This window comes from Gouania willdenowi, chromosome 7 (genome assembly GCF_900634775.1).
Source record: "Gouania willdenowi chromosome 7, fGouWil2.1, whole genome shotgun sequence".
NCBI lineage: Eukaryota > Metazoa > Chordata > Actinopteri > Blenniiformes > Gobiesocidae > Gouania > Gouania willdenowi.
In genome coordinates this window covers 35,215,557-35,238,018 of record NC_041050.1, presented here as the reverse complement: position 1 = coordinate 35,238,018, position 22,462 = coordinate 35,215,557, and the positions used below count along the sequence as shown (strand labels likewise).

The 22,462-nt window shown below is 37.7% G+C and overlaps 1 protein-coding gene across 5 annotated transcripts in view; it reads right to left on the bottom strand.

The window, feature by feature from the left end:
* Positions 1 to 103: 103 nt before the first annotated feature.
* LOC114466788 (kazrin-like) overlaps positions 104 to 22,462 on the bottom strand; it is a 242,594-nt gene continuing 220,235 nt past the window's right edge. For 3 of the 5 annotated variants that reach the window (XM_028452521.1, XM_028452519.1, XM_028452522.1), the window contains 6 exons: positions 13,487 to 13,623; positions 11,661 to 11,831; positions 9,625 to 9,708; positions 7,410 to 7,599; positions 5,346 to 5,482; positions 104 to 4,056 (listed from right to left, as the gene is read on the bottom strand). In XM_028452521.1, coding sequence (XP_028308322.1) covers positions 3,886 to 4,056; positions 5,346 to 5,482; positions 7,410 to 7,599; positions 9,625 to 9,708; positions 11,661 to 11,831; positions 13,487 to 13,623 — 890 coding nt within the window. In that variant the 3' untranslated portion in view covers positions 104 to 3,885. The remainder of the gene's footprint in view (positions 4,057 to 5,345; positions 5,483 to 7,409; positions 7,600 to 9,624; positions 9,709 to 11,660; positions 11,832 to 13,486; positions 13,624 to 22,462) is intronic. The other 2 variants (XM_028452520.1, XM_028452523.1) reach the window with 2 other exon arrangements.

Sequence of the window (22,462 nt, the reverse complement as noted above, 5' to 3'; positions counted from 1 at the left end):
GAGGAAAGGAAGCCATTGAACGTTGAATAAAAGGTAAAAAACCAACAACAACAAAAACGCTTTCACATACACAAACAACACAGGGAAAGAGAGGAGAGCAATGTTGTAGTCCATCCTTGTTTATTTTATCTTAAAATATTATTTTTTTTAATTTACTTCTCTTCGGGGTATTTATTTATTTTATTTTTTTTGCCATGCCTCTAAATGTTTTGCTACTCTCCAGAGAAACCCCTGCACAGAGGCTATTGTGTTTGACTTTAAATAAAATTATTTTATTAATAATAATATTATAATATTTCATTTCTGTAACGTTATATTCTTTACAAAAACAATAGCGGAAAACCAAAAACAAACTCAAAACACAAAATATCACAATACTATTTCCCATCTGATATGTTGCTTCCCCATCGGCTGAGGAGTAAAACAGTTGGTTACATGAAAAATAAAATATATCCTATTTTTTTTTCTTACATTTCTTTGATGGTGTGATGAAAATAACAAGATGAGCTGTTGTTACTGTACATTTTTTTTTTTTATCCTATTATAGTTCAAACAGAGGCTGAACAGTCACAGCTTTACACTGATGCTCCTTGTAATAAAATACAGCTCAGACACCCAGTGTTAGGTTCATGTCACACAGAGAAAAGGTTTCCTGCAGGGTAGCGATGCAGACTCTGAACCAACCCTTTGAGAGATTGTAAACAATCCAATGCATTTTGATATGATTTCCCTTAAGGAAATGCTATTAGCCTTTAGCTATAAGGTTTTTATTAAATAATGCACTGAACTCTGTCTGGCCTCGTGGTGAGTTCATGGGGTCACGGAGCAAGGTTTGATCAACGCGTTTAAATCTTGATATTTTTCATATCAAGGGTCAGCAGTTGGTACAGTTAATGTAAATACGTGTTTGCTCTTCACCTGCACTAATACATTAGGGTTCCTATTATCTTAAGGCAGAGCTGTCAAACTCATTTAGTTCAGGGGCCGAATACAGATTAGTTTGACCTCAAGTGGGCCACAGATTATAGGCAACATAATTGTGCCCCAGTTTGCACCTCCAGATGTAAATATTTAAAAGTATATGTCCAATATCAAAGCAATACGTCGCAAATATCTCAGTCTCAGGATCAAGAAGGATTTTTTGGGGGAAAAATAAGAGTTCTTTTAACAATTTGTGATTAGAAATGACTGCGATCATGTTATAAAAGCATGTGAAAAATTATTATATTATACTTTAAAGAAAAATAATTACTACACATTTCAGGCGACCCCACATGGGGTCACGAACCCAAGGTGGGAAGACACTTAAGGTGTTCGGAATAATTTTTGTGGGTTTCTGTTATTTATTTCTTGCTTATACGGTTTCTATTTTGGTCAAGCAAATTTCAGACTAATCTGACTTAAATATACTTACATACTATGATATCTACAAGCTTTTCCCCGTGCCAATGTTTTCTTTGTGATTGCTGCTCTTTTTATTTTTTCTCTGGTTGTCAAATTTGGTTTAAAAACATTTAAATGTCTTCATTCAGTCAAAATCCTGACATGTTGAGCCCTCCAAAAACGTCAGTTGTTGTATATTTCCACTAGAATTCATAAAACACTGGCCTAATAATAAGTTAATCAACACTTTGATATTACCGCAGGGATATTAATCTCCTGATGTTATCTGTATTATCAAATAGAATTTAGCTGTTAGGTTGTTCAATTTTTTTCATAAGATTATCTGTGGCTTCTGCTGATAATAATATCATTATATATCAATCTGCTGATCTAGACATTGCATCAACCTCAAGGCAATTAGAGATTACATCAAACACACATAAGAGATTTTGACTAAATTATAAGCAAAGATGGGTCTAATAACCTGAGAGATTTGATTAAATTGTGGAGGGGATCCAGATTAAGAAACTGATTATGGATCAGTATCAAAAATCGAAAAATCCATCACTCGTCATTGGCCAAAATTTAAAAACTCATATCTCTGTTTGTAATCGACCAATCTCTGTGAAGTTTGACTCAATTATGTCGGGTTGGTTTCTCAATCACTCCACCAAGTTTCATCCACATTGGATCTGGATTGTGCATATCATTGCGATTTTCCGAAAAAATGGCGGTACCCACACAATTAAACCAACTGCTTTATTATTAATGGAGTTAGACATTTCTTCCAATGCCTTTAAAACGATCATAGTACAATGATCAGGTTCATTGATCCAGATAACTATACAGATGTGAATATCTGGCAAAGAAGATATTTGGCACTTGGTGGAGGTTTGGCCTCTCTGAGTACTGTTGTTATTGGATATTATTACCTTTTCTATTACAATATTTTAATATTGATGTACTTGAGTATTTAAAAGGTGTTTTTTATTGCAGTTACCTAAAACGTCTTGTTCCATAATAAATATGGTTGGGTAAAAATGCGCAGCCTACAACAGGAGTTACAATTTTTCCTTGGAATAATGTCTCCATTACATTTAGACCTACTGTATCATTATTAATGGGGATAGACATTAACGTGTGAATGATCATGGAACCATGATTAGGATCATTGATCCAGATAACTCTCCAGATGTGAATATCTGACAAAGAGGATATTTGGCACTTGGTGGAGGTTTGAGTTCTCTCTTGTTACAGGATATTTTCTTTTCTATTACATTTTTTTTAATATATATATTGATGTACTTGAGTATTAAAATGTGTTTTTTATCTTTATTCTAGTTACCTAAAATGTCTTGTTCCATAATGAATATGGTTAGGTAAAAATGCGTAGCTTATAACACTTATAACCTCCTTTCTCCACCTATAAACTTTGACACACACGTAAACAGAGGGTTAAGTTTATGACTAATTATTTTGACCTGCATGAAATATAATCCAAACCTCAAGAAATTCAGGAATTGTAACCAACCATTTTGTCATCTTTGCTTGAGAAAAATGAGGTTAAGACATCGCTCCTCTGTTGTATTTTGTTTCAGCATGCGTTGACAGACGTGGGACTATGCTGCACATGCATGTCACACATGTAGAACTTCTATCTGTTTAGAGATAGAAAACACACTTCTTACATTTCCTGTTCGGCCTCATGGTTCTGTGCAGCAAACTGTTTTGCATAGAAATTGTATTTGTCACTTTGCAGTGTAATTTAAATCAGAAAATGAGTGTAAATCAAGATTAATCACTGGAATTGTATTTTTTTTTTGTTTCTCTTTTACATTTTTTGTAACTGATGGCCAAATTGGAGGTGGGTATGAGGAGTCTGCATGCTGCCTACAGGAAACTGTTCTCATCAAGGAGGAAAGGAGGATGTGAACCAAGCAGGACAGTAAACAGGGAGAAGTTACGGTTAGAGAGCAGTGAGAGGAAGGGGGAGTACATGTTGCAAATAACAGAAGACATTCAGGACAAGGAGACATTTACACACACATCAACTGTTATTTACAAGTACAGCAGTCCTTCAAGTTTCCAGTTGAGTTAAAACAAAAAAAAGAACAATTAAAGGTCCAATAGTACAGCTGTTTGGGATGGGCAGGTATATTATTACATGTCCACACTGTAGCCGTGTTGCACTCCCCATGCTATTCATATTACTGTACATACAAACAGGTGAAGTCTGACTTTTTAGGGTTTGCACTGCAGGAAATTAAGACCCACGTTTGACCCCCACATGGCCTCCGACTTCCACAATCACTTCCACATGTGCACACACAGTATGCATGTAGGACTCCACACAGGCACACGATTGATTAAATCTGTACACGGTGACTCTGAACACACATGCGTACTCGCACTCATCATGCACGCACGCGTCAACACAGTTGTCTTCTGTAAGGTCCCAAAAAAAGGTTTATTCCAGGTGGTTCGCTTGAATATTTGTGCTTGTTACCAGTCTGCGTCTTCCTCTATGTAATAATCAGGTGTTGAAGTACCATCAAACAAACCCGGGTCCAGGCTCTTGCGTTGCTTTCCTCGGGCAAAGACGCGCGACAAAGAACCCAAGCCCATTTTCTCTTTCTTCTTCTTACGCTTCGCCTCCTCCAGATCTTCTAGGGACTGAGGAAAGAAAAAGCAAAGAAGTGTGAGAGAGAAACAGCGTGGTGCAGGAGAGAGTAATCGAGATATTCAGAGAAGGTGATAAAGATATTGGCCCTCATTTATCAACCTTGCGTGAAAACAAGTGCAAATTTTAGGACAGGACCAATGTGTAATTCATGAAACATTCATATCTGACCAATCCCAGCGTACAAATGATCGGGTGTTGATAAATGTGGCGGTGGCTGAATTCAATCGTCTTTAACTTAATACGCCTTCTTGTTTTAGAGGCCCCGCCCACTGAGGTCAAACAAGAAAAGAAGCTTTTCCAAGATGAAAATCGGCATCCTCACATCTGAGGTGGAAAAAAACTGGAATTAAACGCTCTGTGGGAGAGTATAAGCTACTGAGCTGGTGAAGTCTGCCCCCCTGTGTGCACTGAGAACAACTTCACAACAGAGATCCTGGAGACACACACGGAAATATGACGTTTATATTGACCTGTCTGCGCGCTTTAGGCAATATATTACACATTAAAAGAAATTAAAGATCTAAAATTTACTAAATGTTGTCCCTTGTCAGTGTTCATTATGCGTTCAGCCAATTTCACCTAAAATTCATCACATTACCTATTACTGCAGCGCATTTGTAAAATTTTAAGGAACTATTCACATTTCACCAAGTCAAATTCCTCGTGTGTATTACATATTTTACATGGCCAATAAAGTTGATTCTGATTCTGATTAAAAGCATGAATGAGGTAGCAGAGTTTATTAGTGGGGTTATAAGGTATTCTGTGAAAGGAAAACTAAGATTTGTATCAGTAATAACGTAGGCTAAATTCATTTTGTTTAAATAATCTGTTTTGATCTGTTATGAATGTGTGTCTGCTGATGCTAAACAGACAGCTGAGGCTTGTTTAACACTTTATTTTCTGTCTCAGATTCAGCTGTGCTGAACCACAAATCCACACACGCACGCTCACGTCAAAATTGATAAATACCGAAGCTTGCGTAAATATGGTCGGCCGCACGTTGTACACTCAGATCTGAATGTACGGACGTTTGATAAATGAGGGCCATTGTGACAACAATATTCTCAACACAGGACGGTAGTTTTTCCTGACATGACGTGCACCTTTTCATCATCAACAACAACAACAGCTGCTTTTCACATCAACTCATGGTACACAACCAGATGCAGAGAGCAAAACATGAATTCAGCCAGAACACCAGCAGCCAGGCAGCAGTTTAGGAGGTGGTATAAAGGGCAGCACTGATTGGGAGGGTGGAGTGCTGCGCAGCTCTTACATTGCAGAGGGAGTGAGTCCGATGGCGTGGGGAGTTGATGTCACTGGGTGTGGATGAGCGGTCTCCCTCCACTGCAGAGGCGTCAGAGATGATGGAAGGCTGACGCGAGTGGCAGGGGCTCAAACGTACAGCAGCCACTACACGGGACGAGAGGGAAAACACACAAGGCTTGTTTCTCTGGTTTTTTGGGGAAGGGGGTGTTTGGGCACCAGTCGCAGTAAAGAGGGGAAATCGTGGTGGTGCTGCTGAATCCTTAAATGTAAATGTTTAAAGCTTGTTACGAAAGACTGACATTAGTTGCAATCAGCTGCAGTTGCTAAGCAACAGAGAAAACAGCTTCACAGAGGTTGAGGGTGTGTGTGTGCATGCGTGTGAAAAAGTGCGTGGAAGCAGCAATAAGACTGATGCACATGCGCTACCGCTATCAAAATGTGACAAAAATGACATTTTATTTATTTTGTGTATTCTTTCAAACGGCTACATTAGCCACAGGCTACAGCTGATGTTTAAAACAACCTGGAAATGAGGCTAATCTGTACTAAACTTCTAATTATAGCTTATTAACCACTAATTTGCTTCCTTAAGGTATGTGCTGTTTCTTCTGTTCTTAAGATCATTATAAACATGGGTGAACACGTCTGTTTAGTACAGCAGTCACTTGAATAAGTGAAAATGAACTGAATTAGTTAAAAGTCAGGTATGGTGGAATAGCCTGCTTTGCTTCGATACAAGTATGACATGCATGGTTCAGTTCTCCAGTCGTACACACAAGGAAGAACATGGGTTTGAATCATCCAAGAATAGAACACAGGACTTCGGAAGAAAATTAACAAGCCAGAGAAAATATTCCTTTCAAATTAGGTGGAAAAAGCTGAGAAATGCTCATAAAAACAGAGAACAAAGCAGTTTAACCCCCGTATTATCCTTCGGGTCAATTTGACCCCATTCAGTGTTTATCATTCAAAAAATAATATTTTGTTTTATTTGCTTCATTATTCATGACTTTTCCTAATTTGATGGTTACAATTGATTAAGCCTATTATCACAATGATTGGAAATGATCATTGTGCACTGTGTGGAACAGCTCTTTCACAGTGAAAGTGATGTAGAGGAGAATGTGTCTGAGACAGAGGATTGTGTTGAAGAGGAGCGTAATTTAGAGGCTCTCATCTGATGAGGAGAGTGTTGGACTCAAAAATGACAAGACCAACATCAATACATATGATTCATTCTGTGAGAGTCATGAATGTGCACCCAATATTACAAAATATTTAAATGAAAAATGTTCAAGATACACTAACTCTAAAACTGACAGTTTGACCTGATGGTGGCACTGCAGGAACGGTTATATCATCACCACAACCAATAGGGTTCATACTCTAGTGGTCATTAATGTCAGTAAATTTGAGAAGATTTGGATGAAAACTATTTCAAGATAAATTAATTCTAATTTAAAAGTTTGGCCTGATGGTGGCGCTAGAGAACAGATCAAGGTTTAATTATCAAAGGGTTATTTATGTATTCAACAAATAAACAAAGTACCTGACACAAAAATTTGGTCAACAATTTTCTGAAAATAATTTTCTGGAGGTAAATAAGATTGAGCCCAGGGGTAAAATGTGTTGAATTCAAATTAAAGGCACACTTTTTCTCTACTGCGTATGACTGAGAGGGAGATTTTTAATCATGTTATTGTTTATTCAATGTTTTTACTGCTGATTTGAAAAGTTTTTGCTTCTGATGTTGATGTTCCTACTAATTTTTAAGCTGTTGAATGTTTTCTGTCACACGTTTTGACCATATAAAACACATCAAGTTGTTTTGTGCATAAAATGTACTATACAAATAAATGATATAACCTTTGTCAAAAAAAAAAAAAAAAAAAAGCAAGTTTGAATTCCCAATGTATCGTCAGTTTAAGCACTGCGTAAAGCGCATGACATGTCACGCTAACTGTGTGCGTACTGAGCAGATGGCAGCAGTGAATGTGTGTGAGGATGGTTTGCTGGAGCATGCATTGATGGTAGGACGTGTGTCACGTCTCAGTCCAGGTGAAGGACCCACCTTGCCTGTCCGTGGGGTGTCCTGGGTGGACGTAGAGCGTCTGCTGACTCTGTCTGATGGCTGCGGTCAGAGGAAGATCGGCCTGCATCACCCACTCCTGGTTGTTGCCATTGACGACGGCCTCTGTGGGCATGGCCAGCGAGTGACGCTTTGGCACGTCCTTGGTCAGAGTGGCTAGCGACTGTTTGGCCTTGAAGTAGATTAACACACAAGATCAGAAACAACAAAAAAACACAATAAAACCATTTGTTTGCCCTTCCATTTTTGGTAACACTTTACTTGAAGTTTTATACGTAAAGGTTGACATTACACTGTCATTATTATGACATGATACCTGTCATTAGCATGAATAAAGTGTCATGAAGGCCGTCATTAAGTGACGTTCATTACCCTAACCCAGTGTTTCCCAAACTTTATTACCCAGAGGTGAAAGTAACGGAATACAAGATGATAATTGAGTAGCTTTTATGGGTACTTTTTTGAGTATATTTCTAAATTAATAATTTTACTTGTACTTATGTACGTTTCAAAAGAAGTAAAGTAATTTGTTACATTTTTACACCCAACCGTTGCTGAGTAAATAATTATTAACGTGATCAACAGACAATGTGAAACTATAAAAAAATGAAATGCCCAGAGTTTGTTTTAGAGTTTATGAATGAAGCTATACTAAAAAAATGTTATTTCAAATTTAATTTATTGGTGTTATTTTATTCAAAAATGAATTGTACATTTTGACAAAGCTTTAATTTTATACAGACGCATTTGTAGAAAATAAATTATGTTCCAATTGTGCAAGATTTGTTACCAAAAATAAACGTGGGGGGTGAAAGTAACTAGTAACTTTTACTTTGAGTATATTTTCATTATTTGATTTTTTTTACTAATTTATTGCAATAATTAACAAAAAAAAAATGACACAGACAACTGTCATCAAAAGTAAACTGCATTTTTAATATATATAAATATATATTAAATAAATAAGTAACAAGAGATTTGTTGTTTCCATGTCACCTGCTTCATGGGTGTAGGAAGATCTAATATCAAAAATAAACATGGTGGTGAAAGTAACTAGTAACATTTACTTTGAGTACTATTTAATTCAGCTACTTTTTACTTGTACTTGAGTATTTTATGTATGATTTACTTGTACATTTACCTGAGTACAATTTCAATCAATGAATTATACTTGAGTAGGAAATATCCAAAGGTGTACAAGTACAAGTAAGTCATACACAAGATATTAAATAGTACTCAAAGTAAAAGTTACTAGTTACTTTTTGGTAATAAATCTTGCCATGGATCCCTTGCATACAGTAAACATCTCATTTATAAACTTAAAAAGGAAGAGACTAACTCTACCACAAATAGTTTAGTTATCTGTATAAAATGTATGCCTTGTTGAAAGGTACAATTCTTAAAATAATGAAAAAAATAACACCAATAAATTAAATTAAAAATAAAATAAATGTTCAGGCTGTAAGTATAGATACATTTATTTAACTCTAAAACTGTGCCATGCCACATGTGCCATGTGGGTAACAACGTAATAGGTAGAAACCACAACCTGAACCATAGAAAGTGGTAAAAACTAAATTGTTGATTGTTGTCTGGTCATTTTTTGTAGTTTCACAATGTTCGTTGATCATCTTAAAACAAAAAAAAAATGACAATTTACTCAATAGCAGTTGGGTTTAAAAATGTAACAAATTACTTTACTTCTTTTAAAATGTACTTAAGTACTTTTTACATCTCTGGTGATACTAAAATGTATGCTTTGTCTTTCTGTCCTCTGATTAGTTCTTATTTATTGGCATTTAATTTCCTGTATGTGTGTGTATTTTATCATCATGCCAAGTGGCTGCAGGCATCAGATCCCCAACACATTCATCCTCGTGCTACAATCATCTCACCTATAGCAGAAGAGTCCAATGATTACAGATCACAGCGTCCAACATGCAAAACCAAACACAATTTACCAAATCTCCAAAGAAACCATTATTTATCAGATAGGATTTTTATATCCAGGAGTTTCAGGCTTTCGGATTCATTACATTGGGAATTTGTGGGATCACTGATGTTAGGATCAAAAGGATCAGTCAGGGTGGGCTCAAGGTTAGAAACGTGCATCTGAGGGGAAGCTTTCTAAGTCTCCAGGAAGCGGGAGGAGGGGGGGTAAGAAAGGTCAGATTTTAAAGCTGAGGGTCCGTCTTACCGCAGTGACCCTAGGAGAGTAGTCCCTGTTCACAAGTCGCTCAAACACCCGGAACTCCATTTTCTGATTGACACAGTTACTCATCTGAGGGTTGAAGACATGATGGATGGCTATAAAGTACATGTCCAGGCTGGTTTGAATCCATGTAAAACAATTTCACTTTGTAAGGCCAAAATTAGACGTGTCAGAAGTCGATCCTGGAGGGTCACAGTCACACTTTATACTTGTATCAAGGATTTTGCAGCATTAGCTATTTATCTGTTTCAGGTTTGTATGAGCAGCAGCTCTTAAGGAGTGAGTTTGGCTATTCTTTACCTACACTATACAAAATGACTAGTCCATTAGACATTTTGTATATGAGGTCCTGATTTAAAGCAGAACTAAGTAACTTGCTCTTAGCGCTCCCCCTAAAGGTCCCCTTTGGTTATGTCACTGTCGGGAAAACTCCGTGCGCACCTTTGCTCTCCCAAGACAGTAGCAACCAATCACTGAAAAATCCTAATACAACGGTGACACTAAGGGTGCTTTCACACATATAGTCCCATGTGATCATGTGAACAGTATGAGGAAGAGAGACAAGTAAAATAAATAAATGATGTGGGAGTAATACGGAAGGGAGTGTGGAAATGTGTGTGATGTGTTTGTTTGTGTGCTGACAAAGCGGCTCTGAAAATGGATGGATGGATGGATACAGTAGATAGATGGATGGATAGATAGATAGATGGATAAATACAGTAGATAGACGGATAGATAGATGGATGGATGGATATGTGTGTGTGCTGCCTGATGGAACGCTGGGTTGCGAGTGTGTGTGCGTGCCTGTTGACAGTGTGTGTGATTGATGTGTGTTGCTGCAGAGCTGTCACTGCATGGAGTTGCTCCGTTCCTCAGTTCCTGGGAGTAATACGGAAGGGAGAGTGGAAATGTGTGCTTGAGCCGTAAAGCAGTACGTCTTGCCACCGGGTCAAAGGCAGGGAAAGTTGCAAGTGCTGTTTTCTGGCCAGAAACAGCAGGGGGGCGATGAAAGACCCCCCAATCACCCCATAAACCAGGGGTGGCCAATCCTGGTCCTCAAGGGCCACTCACTATCCAGCATGTTTTAGATGTTTCCCTCTTCCAACACACCTGATTGAAATGACCAGGATCATTATCAGGCTTCTGCAGAGCTTGATGATGAGTTCATCATTTGACTTGTATTACCCTCACAAGGACTAAGAGAAGAATTTATTAAGGTGAAAAAGTTACTTAGTTCTGCTTTAACATCAGCTGTAGTGTTTGCTCTGGTATTATCATAGTTGTATTTTATTGCATTACAACTTAAGAGTTTCTGAAGCAAACTCATCATTTTGTGATGTTTTCTTCACTATGTTTTTCTTTCTGCACAGTGTTTAACACCACAGATGAACTCCAATCATCCACAAGAGGTTGGGTCAGTGTATGTTTTGATACCTGGATTAATATTTTAGAAAAAGAATATAAAACAACAATGAGTGATTATCTCATTTTCATTTAAAAATTCCAAAATTACCGGTAAGATTAAAATTAAAACAGCATTTTCTTCATAAGGGTGAAGAAGGGATGAACAAAACTTTAAAGATTGATGAACGGTGAATTTTTATTTTAATGTTTTTAAAGACAGAAACAAAATTGTGCAACAGGAAGTTGCTGTTTTCCACAGGTGCAAGTCATTTTTTGGCGAAACTTGTAGCAACGTCCTCATACGCACTCTGCAATGTCCGGTATTATTTGTCATATTAGCAATATATCAGCCATTTATTACTTTAGAAACTACTCACATTAGTGGACTGTACTGCCTGTGCTATACACCAGCCCTGCTCCTAACCTTAGCATTTATGATACCTGAGGAGAATTATTGCTCCGTATAATTTTTGACATCCATGACTATCACATTTTTTAAGCGTCAGTGGGGCATTGCTACCTTTCCTCACATTCTTTATACATTTTATTAGTTGATGAATCTCTTCACATAAATCACGTGTTCAAGCACAAATGTTTAAATCCTTTATTTGACTTACCATGGCCAGCTCAGCCTCTAACTCCTTGATGCGGTTCTCTTTCAGGTCGAGCTGGGAGTGCAGCATCCCCATGTGCTCCGTGGCTTCCTTGGTCTGCCTCCTCAGGTCCCATTTCTCTCTCTCCAGGAGATCTTTCTCTTTGGCCAGGGCCTTCACCGCATCCTCGCTCTCCTAAGACACACAGATCCTGACTGATAGAAACAAAAAGAAAGCCTACCTAATGCAGAATCATGTGCCCAACATGTACATTCCGTAGGCACTGCAACTTTTGGTCGATGAGGTTCAGTATTTGTCCTTTACTTGATAAATTCAAACATGGTCTTTCATTTTATTTGAGTAAAGTCCACCCAACACTTCAGTTTTCAATAAAAATACACATTAGCTTTACTTGACTCCTATGTTTGTTTTTTTCAATATAAAAAAATAAAGTGCCAATATCTGTTCAGGTTAAATGAGCAGTGGTTAAACCTGCTACTTTCGTTTTAACATGATGGTTATCGTGAGGCTTTCTGCAGAGCTAATGCTAACGAGCTAATGCTACATGTGCTGCTGCTGCTGCAGTGAACGCTGTCAGAAGGTCCTGGTGGTGGACGGTGAACAGAGTGAGCAACTACGTTAGAATATCTACGTCTGTGTTAAAATACGTCTGTGTTAAAGCTAAAGTGTTTCCACACACTGGACCCAAAGGTGGATTATTGATTCACTTCTATCCCCCCCCCCCCGGTTCCTCTGTTTTGTTTATTTGTCTGCTAGCGCCGTGTGCCATCACAGACAGCTGACACTATCAGCCGTAACGTCTTAAATATTAAAAACACATCCATATAAAGTCCGCTGTGCTTAAATCCAATGTATTATTTTCTTGTATCGATACAATCGATTGATAACCTTTTCAAACAATTTTAGATCAATTGATATCATCCAAAAGGCCAACTTGCCGAGCACATATTGATGTAGTTAAATCGTAGGAATTCATCGATGTAATAGATGAATGGTTACACCCTTATCTGTGGGTAATTAATCGCAGGTGTAGTGTGGTTCCCCCAGGGGTATGTAAATTGTCAATGGGGGTACGTGAATAGAAATAAAAAAAAACACTGATTAATGTAACTGAGTTTGTACTTTACACAACGTTTAAATCTTACATAAAGTATGTAAGGCGCCAACAATATCCAAGCAATAGGTGACATATCAGTCCCTGCAGGATTTGCTCTTTCAACTGTAATTCATTTTGTGACCAATTTTTATTTAATTTGTGGAAATTGTGTCAAATAATTGCAGGAAAATTTACTTTTTTGGACAATTTGAAAATTAAAATGACTGCAGACATGGGAAAAAAGCATGGGAAAATTGTGATTCTCCAAATATTGTGGAATATACATTGAGTTTGTGTATTTAGATATCTGAGATATCCTAGCTGATTTATCTACAACTGAATTATTTGGTAATTTGGACAATTATTAGTTTTTTTTCTGTCTTTTTAATTTCTCCTGCAAGCTAAATTTGATGGTCTAAAGGGTCAGATTTTTGCTATAGGGCTACATTGTATATGCCATGACTCTATTATGTTTAAGTGTGCAGGAGTAGGGGGTACATGGCTTCAGGTTAAATGTATGAATGGGAACGGAACTGTGAAAAGTTTAGGAACCAATTGTGTAGTGCATGTGATTAATCACACTTTAATATGTTTTAGGGAGGGGCTAAAGTCTGTGAGCCTTACGTTTGAAGCCTTTTCTTGTTGAGATGCCTTTCACAATCTCTAACTCACGTAATTGTTCATGTTCTATGTATTCACCCTAGGGTGTTCTAGGATTGGTTAGGGGTCATACTTTTCTGTGCTGGTCATAATTGCGAATGAAGTCACGGAGCTGCTCCTCTCGACTTTCCAGTGTGGCATAAAGCTGCTGCATCTGATTCACCAGCTCTGCTTTCTCTGCCTTCAGACGCTTACGGTCAGACTTCATTGCTGAAAGGGTAAAGAGGAGGGAAAGGAGATCAGGTTTAAAGGTCAAACGTGCACCAATAAATAACCTTAAATACTTAACTGTGGGTAAAATTATCTTTAAGGAGCCATTTTTTTTAAATTTAAAACACTCAAAATTTTCAGTATAATAATAGTCAAACTGTAACAACCTGTCCCTCTTCTATACACACTTATCTGTTTAGGGCTGAGTGTTAGGAACATGTTAATTAGGGGCGGGAACCTATGGGTACCTCACGATATGATACACAATACATATCTCACGATAACAATTATCTCACAATATGACAATACTGCAATTATCAATATATTGGTCAGAAATCAATCTTAATCAAAAAAAAGATTAGGTGAAAAAATACAATTTGTATTTTATATCTCTGAAAGACAATAAATTGAACAAGTCTCCTATGAACAGTGACACTATTTTAGTGCAACTTTTCTGTAAATAAGTGTCAACATACCAACGTAACATATAAGTATCTCCAACAGTGCTTTCTGTAAAAAAATTGTGTCTTTCTTACCAGTGACACCATTATAGTGAAATATTCCAGTAAACAAAATATTGGTTCTTTCAACAAACAGTGACAACATTTCTGTGAAGTCCTACCTGCACATTTTAGTGAAAAAGCAGAAAAGATTTTGAAAACAATAAAATAAATCTTAAATCCCCCCCCCCAAAAAAAAATAAAAAAAATAAATAAAAAATCGATAGCGCATCGTGATACATATCTCCGTATCAAGATATCGTCACACTTCTAATGTTAATAGGAGTTTCCTCAGGAAGTTACATTCTTGCCTGGTCACCAATTCATCATAGTCAATGCGTAATCCATGGGGAGAACATGCAAATTATGCACAGACAGTTTCAACCAGTGACCTGTAGATAGACATGTGCTGACTATATGTGTGTTCTTTAGGGATGTAACGATTAATCGTAAGGCAGTTAAAAATCGATTCATAGGTATCACGGTTGATATTGATTTTCTGAAAATTGAATCGCAGTACTTTTTTTACCAGCAGAGGGCGCTATCCACAAGTGTAGGCGGCGGGCAGAGTCTGCTAATACTTTCTTTCTGGCTGCCTTCTACTCTTAAATATGTTAATAAATGATTCATTACCCCTTAAGCACCGAAAGAATATCTGTAATATTACTTGAATATCTGTAAAAGTCATGTTTTTCTATTAGCTCTGTCTGCTAGCATAGCTTCTCTTCTTCACTGCAAGATATTTGCATGCCAACCGACCACTGTGTTACCAGCGCCCTCTGCTGGTCCAAACAAATATGACGTAAATCAGTGTAATCACGGTTTTTTTTTTTCAGTCCAATTGTTAAGGCACAAAATACATTTTCAGTTGCACTTTTAAAAGAAAAAGAACTATTATGCAGTTTTGCATTGTTTATTATAGAACCAGAATTTAAATTAATAGGCTTCATTTTCATTTGTATTATTCCTTTATTTATTTCATTCAAGATTTATTTTTAGTTAAATTGCATTGTTTTGAATAGTTTATCAAGGAATTCTTTTGACAATGAAAAATAAAAGGAAAATAGTACCGTATTTTCTAGTGTTTTTTCCCAAAAAAAAAAATTTGTCTACAGTCCCATTTTGTAAAATAAATCGTGAGAGAATCGTATCGTGAACCCAGTATCGTGAATCAAATCGTATCGGGAGTTGAGTGAATCGTTACATCCCTAGTGTTCTTCTGTTGGAAAATATTTTTTTAGGAATTATGGATAAAAAATATGTACCTATGCTGAATTTTATAACTTTTTATTCAATCTCAGACAGACAGACAGACAGACTGAACAAAAATATAAATAAACACTTGTTTTTGCTCCCATTTTCATGAGCTGAACTCAAAGCTTTACAACATTTTCTATATACACAAAAGACCTATTTCTCTCAAATATTGTTCACAAATGTGTCAGAAAACGAATATCAGATTTTATCGTATTTGCATCTAAAATCAACGATATAAGCTCTCCGATAAAATGTTCCACCCCAGCACTTCTACCCATCGGTGACTGTGGTTCACACTCCAACAAAGGAACCTACAGTTGCTGACTATTGTTTTCTGTTTGAGTAACATCACATGATCAAGCCTTTTCTAACATTCCACACTACAAAATAAGTCATTAAAGTATGACGTGTTGGATCAATATCTGTATCGACCGATACTCAAGGCTGCAATATTGGTATCATATCGGAAGTGAAAAAGTTGTATCGGGACATTCCTAAAAATGCACCTGCCCATACCATAACCCCCCCGCCACCATGGACCACTCCATCCACAACGTTATTATGACACATCTCACTAAGCAATGACACATTTTGATAAATTATGACACCTTTGGAGCTATGTTGGCATTTTTGGGTTAGGTGGAGGGATCTAGTGCAGGATAGGTATAGTTAGGGTTAGACAGCCATCATGACACTTTTTTCATGCTAATTCAATTCAACTTTATTTATATAGCGCAAATTACAACAAAGTTATCTCAAAGCGCTGAACAAGCGCTAATGACATGTGCCTTTTGGTACAAAACATTTTTTATGCATCCATCCATCCATTCTCTGACCAGCTTCCTCCTTTTTTCAGGTACATGGGGACATTTATTTTTATATTATCTACAAATCACACATACTAAGAATTATCTGTACCACAGTAGACATTACTGAGCTGATAAATGTAAAGTTTTATTCAGGCTGAATTCTTTCTCTAATATGACACACAGACCTTTTCTTTCTGTTTGATCAGCCAATATACAGTTTAATATAATAACGTAGTCCAGGATGTAGCAGCTTCCTTGTGCATAATAAGGAGTTTATTAGGACTTCTAAAGACGTGAAGCTGTGAGAAACAAAGATGGCTCCCACCTGCTGAGGCAGTTCTAATAAAGCCTGACTGCATGTCGATATGTAGGTGAATAACACATAAAGTCTTCTGTCAATCACGTCTCTGCTACTGGCTTTATTCAACACCAAGTCCCTCATTTCATCTATCACAGCCACACACACTCATCCTCTGGCACCTCGCCCACGCATCCTGATAAAGATTACAGCTTGCAGTTGTTTTTCAGAGAAGCTATAATTTTCTCAAAAGACAACATCTCCTCTTCTCTTCTCTTCTGTTTTCTGCTACTGCCGTCTGTTGATCTTCTCCAGCTTTTTGTGCAAGCTTGTTTTCTAGCAGTTTGTTTAGTCTGGACTTTGTTTCCAGCAAAGATTCTTCTTCTATGCTTTTGTGGAGCAGCTGAAAGCGTCACATGGTTTCATTTTGCCTGGTTCGTGCACTTCACCCTCCACTCCGAGCGAACTGTGTTTTGTTAATTAACTTTCATCACAGCCTTGTTAATTGTGTGACATCCACAAGTTGCATCAGGGGATTAAAAGGAATTAGGGATAAAGCCTTATAACATTTTAATCTCTCCCTTTCACCCAACTCTAAAGGTCCAATCTAGTGACGACATCTAAAGCATTGAAAATCAACTTTCACAGTCCACCTAAACTTTTAATTGATTACTTCTGAGAATGAAGACAAAACCACAATCAATGTTTCTCATTTCTGAATGGCTTTACATTTTGTATGAAAACCAACCCGAACATAATGGTTTTCCTTACCACGCATGGCTTTCAGATTAAAACTTTGTGCCACAAATCATGCCATCAGTAGTTTGTTGGGTGTTTGACAACATTTTAATAAAATCCGTTCAACCAAAGCAGAACAGCAGCTAAGCCACCATGGAAAAGAGGCAGCGCAAAGAATAAATACATTTCATCAACTTTAATGAGAATAAGGCAGGATCAAGAAATCAGACTCCATAGTGAAATGACGGCCGTTAGTGTAACTGCAGTCATCAGTCAAACCGCAGCGGGGGCGCGCGGCTGATATTGTGACTAGAGGTTGGATATCAGACGGAAGCCTGACGGCACAGGACGAGTTGGGGTCAGACACATATTTACAACTGGTGGTTGGGCTCGATCGCATAGTGTCCGTTGCGTGCAGCGTTCTTCCTCTCCTGCAGCAACAGCTGTAGCAGTGAGCCCAGGATCAGCGCTGCAGGACCATGGAGCAGAAGAGGACTTTTCTGCACAAGAACATCGATTATCCTTAGCTTTGATAGGTGGGTCATGGAAATAGATCCGATGGGTCTCATGCACGCACTGTGTGCATGTTTGTGTTTGACGTTGGCTTGTTACCCCGTGCACTGAAATAAAAGTGGTGCTTAACACTAAAACAAAAGTAAATATTTTATTTGTATGAAGAAAAAATTCGGTTTTAACTGTCGAGTTGGACTTGAACGAGAAAATGTGGCCCGATCCGCACTCCAGCTGTGACGCGGTTATTTATTTACTCGCCGTTCAAGTGACTGTTTACTGCAAGACCTGTGCACATGCCTCTGTGGAACCAAACAGTAGTTTAGTCCACTGTGCTTGTCTTCTTTATTTCCAGCAGAGTGCACGCCTCTCCGAGCTGTCGAAAACGCGCACCAGCGTCATTTGACGTCACGTCTGCAGAACTGCGGGGGAAATTTGGCTCCAGAATAGCAGAACAAAATGCATTAAAAGAGAGAAATGTGTATGGGCTCATTCTCTTTAGTTTTGAACGCCTCAGAATCATCACTCATTAGCATTAAAAGACTTCAAATTAATGTTTCATTTTTCACAAATCCGGTTGGCCGATATTTTCACAACTAGGGAGAAGTTTGGGTTTGGGCCACTGACTCTCACTGACCAAAACAAACAGAAAACATTCCAGCACCTGCCTCAGGAAGTGCAATCAAAGCCGTCTTTGAGCTTTACATCCCACACCTGTGACTGTTTGGCAACCGTAACTCTGCTCGACTAAGACACAAGAACGACTTGAGTGTAACTCTGTGAAAGAGCCCCATTCATGCTTGGAACCACATTAGCATCGTCGCTAGCTGTTTTTAACCCACTGTGGTCACTTAGCGGGAACAACGAGGGTCCAGGTGCTCAACGCTGCTACATTAACGCTCGGGATTGGAAGAGAGAAGCCAAGAAACCAGCATGCCTCATCCTGCTGACATATTAATAACTCAGTGGATAGATCCAAGCACTTTGAAATTATTATGAGATGAAACAAGTGAGGAGATTTTCTCCCCCCCACCATTCACCCCCGTGAGACATTCCGAGTCAAAGTCGATGCGTGTAAAGCTGGAGGATGAGGACTTCATAGAGAATGAGCTGTCATTGGTCTCAGAACATGTGTCACTTCCTACAGACGCCATATTAAGTTGTTTTTCTCGACAATGGGATGATCAAACTCATACTAGCACAAGTACAATTTAATACTGTATCTATGTTACACACGCTTTATTCTCAATGTGTTTTACAATTGTGGGATATTATACACTTTTCAACACAGGTGGTTAAAGTCAATTGCAGGCTCTGTTAAAAATCTCATACTAACATAATACACACTCAAATTGAAAAATTAAAAAAATCTATTTTAATTTTTCAGAAATTTTAGGCGACCCCACATGGGGTTCTGACCCCACGGTTGAAAAAGACTGAATGGATTGATTTCTATAGTTTTTATCATTTAGACTGACACTTTATTTGTAAATGTTCCACTCTCTCTCTCTCTAGTAGCCCCTGTAGTGCCATCGTGTATACAACACAATATGTTTCTGAGATCATTTGTGTGTATAAATCACATTCCTGTGCAACCTCTACATTCTTAGTCTTTTATATTTCTTTGTGCTACTGAGTCTTTCTTATCTGACAAATGACCTGATTTATAACGTCTGAGTGTGAAGAAAATGATGTTTAAAAACTATGTGCGGCATCACCCGGGCTTTAAATTAACACCCGCCAACCCGCCAGTTGCGTGTAAAAACTAACTTTGGCGGGAAAACATTGTAGCGTTAGTAGCCATTTTGGCTGGTGAAGAATGAAACAGATACCACTGCGTCTGTTAGAATCGGCAGGCTGCAAGAACGATGCAACAAGTCACTGTTGCCAGCTCGGGCTGTTTTTGTGTGTGTTTAGACTTTAAAACGTAATGTGTATCTGACAACACTGCTTGTTGTACTAATCCTACATTTCCCATGAACACTATGTCATGATGCGCCATACAACAACAGCGTATCAAAAGACAAACGGAATGGCGCAAAACAAACAATAGGAGCTGAAATTAAGTTGTAAAATTAGTTTGGAAAAAACCAAAAAAACATAGAGATATTTATCGGGTGTGGAAAAGCCTGAACTGCAAAAAAGGAAGGCTGCTGCCGACACGGGAAAATGAAGATGAAAGAGGATCCGAAAAGAAGAAGAAATTGAGGAGTTTTATTACTAAATGGATGTCGAGTCATTAGTGGCTGGTATTTGACCATTTGTTCACCTTTAAAATGTGAACAACACAGTTTGTGGGGAGTGAGATTTGTTTACATTTGAAGAACATACATGTTAGTAAAACATGTTTTCTCTACAGTACATGTAATTCTTAGTGCTGATTACTTCTATTCTTTCTAACTTCAAACAGTGTTCCAGGGATCCAATTTTCATCCAAGTTAAATTTGTTTATTAAGTTATGGGAATATACTTCATAAAAGGTTCACTTCTCTGACACACCCATATTACACCATTTAGGCATTGTTAAAACATTGTTTTTAAATTAAATGTTTATATTTTTTTTTACCATTTCAATATATTTCTGTAAAAACTATTCAAAGAAACATGAACGCTTAAATCTACTCTGTGGCTCTCATAATGGAGTTTTTTTTCGCTGGAAATAAATTTGGCTGCTGGAAAATCTGGTTGGCTGGTAACTTTAAGAATCTACTGGCCATGCTGGCTGGTGAGCTAAAAAGTTCATTTAAAAACCCTGGGCATCACTATGCGAAGAGTGGCATCTTGGAAAATAAACATGATGATTAAAGGAGAATTGCAGATGGTGACAGAAGCAACCAAACTCAACCCAACACACACTAACTGAGGAAGGAAACTCAAGCACAACTAGGGAGGACATTTGTATGCATACAAGACAAAAGAATAAACCGTTTCCATCTTACAAACGCATCATTTCCTCCACATGCAGGTTCACTGTTGCCAGCTAAAGTAGGCGTAATAACTTATTTCTTCCCCCTGTGGTGCACTGATAAATGCTGTCTATCTCAGCATTTTAAAGTTTGCCTCAACCTTGGGATTTGTCTTGTCACACATGACTATTTTTAGGATTTAGGACTGACTTAACCTTATCTATGAAAAAAAAGGGGTAAACTTAGACTTGTTTTATCTCCAGGGATTTTTCATTCCCACTGCAGCTCCTTCACTGAGCCATCTTTTAAATATTAATGTTTGATGCATGTATTCTTTATTTAATCACGTCCAGAATATGGCTGAAGCTTATTGACTATTTAAATATGCTTGTCTTCAGTGTGTTTTGATCATATCCTGTGCTATTTGTTTAAGGACACTGTGAATGTACAGTTTCTTTCAGGCTTTCACATAACATTTTCCAAGCTCCAGGTATGATCAGTGAAATAGAAGGTTTTCTGCCTCTTTGTCAGCATATTTGATCAATGACATTTGTAGGGCTTCTGAAAATACGTCAAAAGGGCAACATTAGCGAGAATGCTAGACCCTCAAATAGAGAATGTTACTGTTACTTGCACTTTTTTGAGTATATTTTTAAATCAGTCATTTTACTTTTACTTAAAGCTGATATCCTGAGTTTCTGAGAAATCTATGTTTATGTATGATTCTTTTGAAATGCAAAAAAATACCTTTTACTATGATCTACTGCCAGTGGTCATTCATATACATTAATGTGTATAAGTCCCTCCTTCGTCCTATAGACCCCTATACAAATAGAAATGATCGCCGAGTGCGCCCAGCCAATAGGCTTCTACTTCCTGGAGCGAGGGCTGTCAATCAAAGTGAATGCGCATGCTGCGTAAACTGTGCACGGAAACGCGGCCGCGCGTCTCAAACAGGTATAACTCTGAGCAGCAGAGGAGGAGTAACCCATTCCATGATTGCCAACGTATAAAGCTTCTACTAAAAGACAAAAGAAAAGTCCAGGTACAAAGCTTGTGGATAAACGTCTTCGTGACCGCAACAGAATTGATCTCGGAGCTGTTTTTTAAACGTGGAGGGACTTGCTGCTTTCAAAAGGATTCCGAACGGACCAGGATTTGGCGACATTTCTCATGGACAAGAAATAAACATGTTTTAATCAAAAGTTATGGCACTCTAGCAATAAATGTGTAGTTTTTGTAGTTATGCAACTTTGTTATGTTTTGCAATGTGCGTGCACAAACGTAGAGGCGTAGATTCTGGTAGATTGGCAGAGGCAGGGGAGGAAGTAGAGCTGTTGAGGGCGGGACAGCGAGACGTTCTCTCAGAAACTCCAGATAGCAGCTTTAAGTACATTTTAAAAGAAGTAAAGTCATTTGTTACATTTCTACACCCAACCGTGACTGAGTAAATTATTATTTTTTTGTTTTATAATGATCAACGGACGTAGTGAAACTACAAAAAAAAGGAAATGACTAGGCAATCAAATGCATCACATCATAGTCGACCAATCAGATTATTTTCTCAGTTTTAGAGTTAATAAATGTAACTATACAGTACTTAGAGCCTGATAACTTTTTATTTTGCATTGACATAATTGGTGTAACTTTGTTTAGAAAATAAATTCAGGTCCAATTGCACAAGATTTGGTTTCTTCCTGTTTAAGTTTACACACGAGATGTTTACTGTATGCAACTGTGGCAAGATTTATTACCAAAAATAAACGTGTGGGGTGAAAGTAACTAGTAACTTTTACTAAGAGTACAATTAAAATGAGTTAC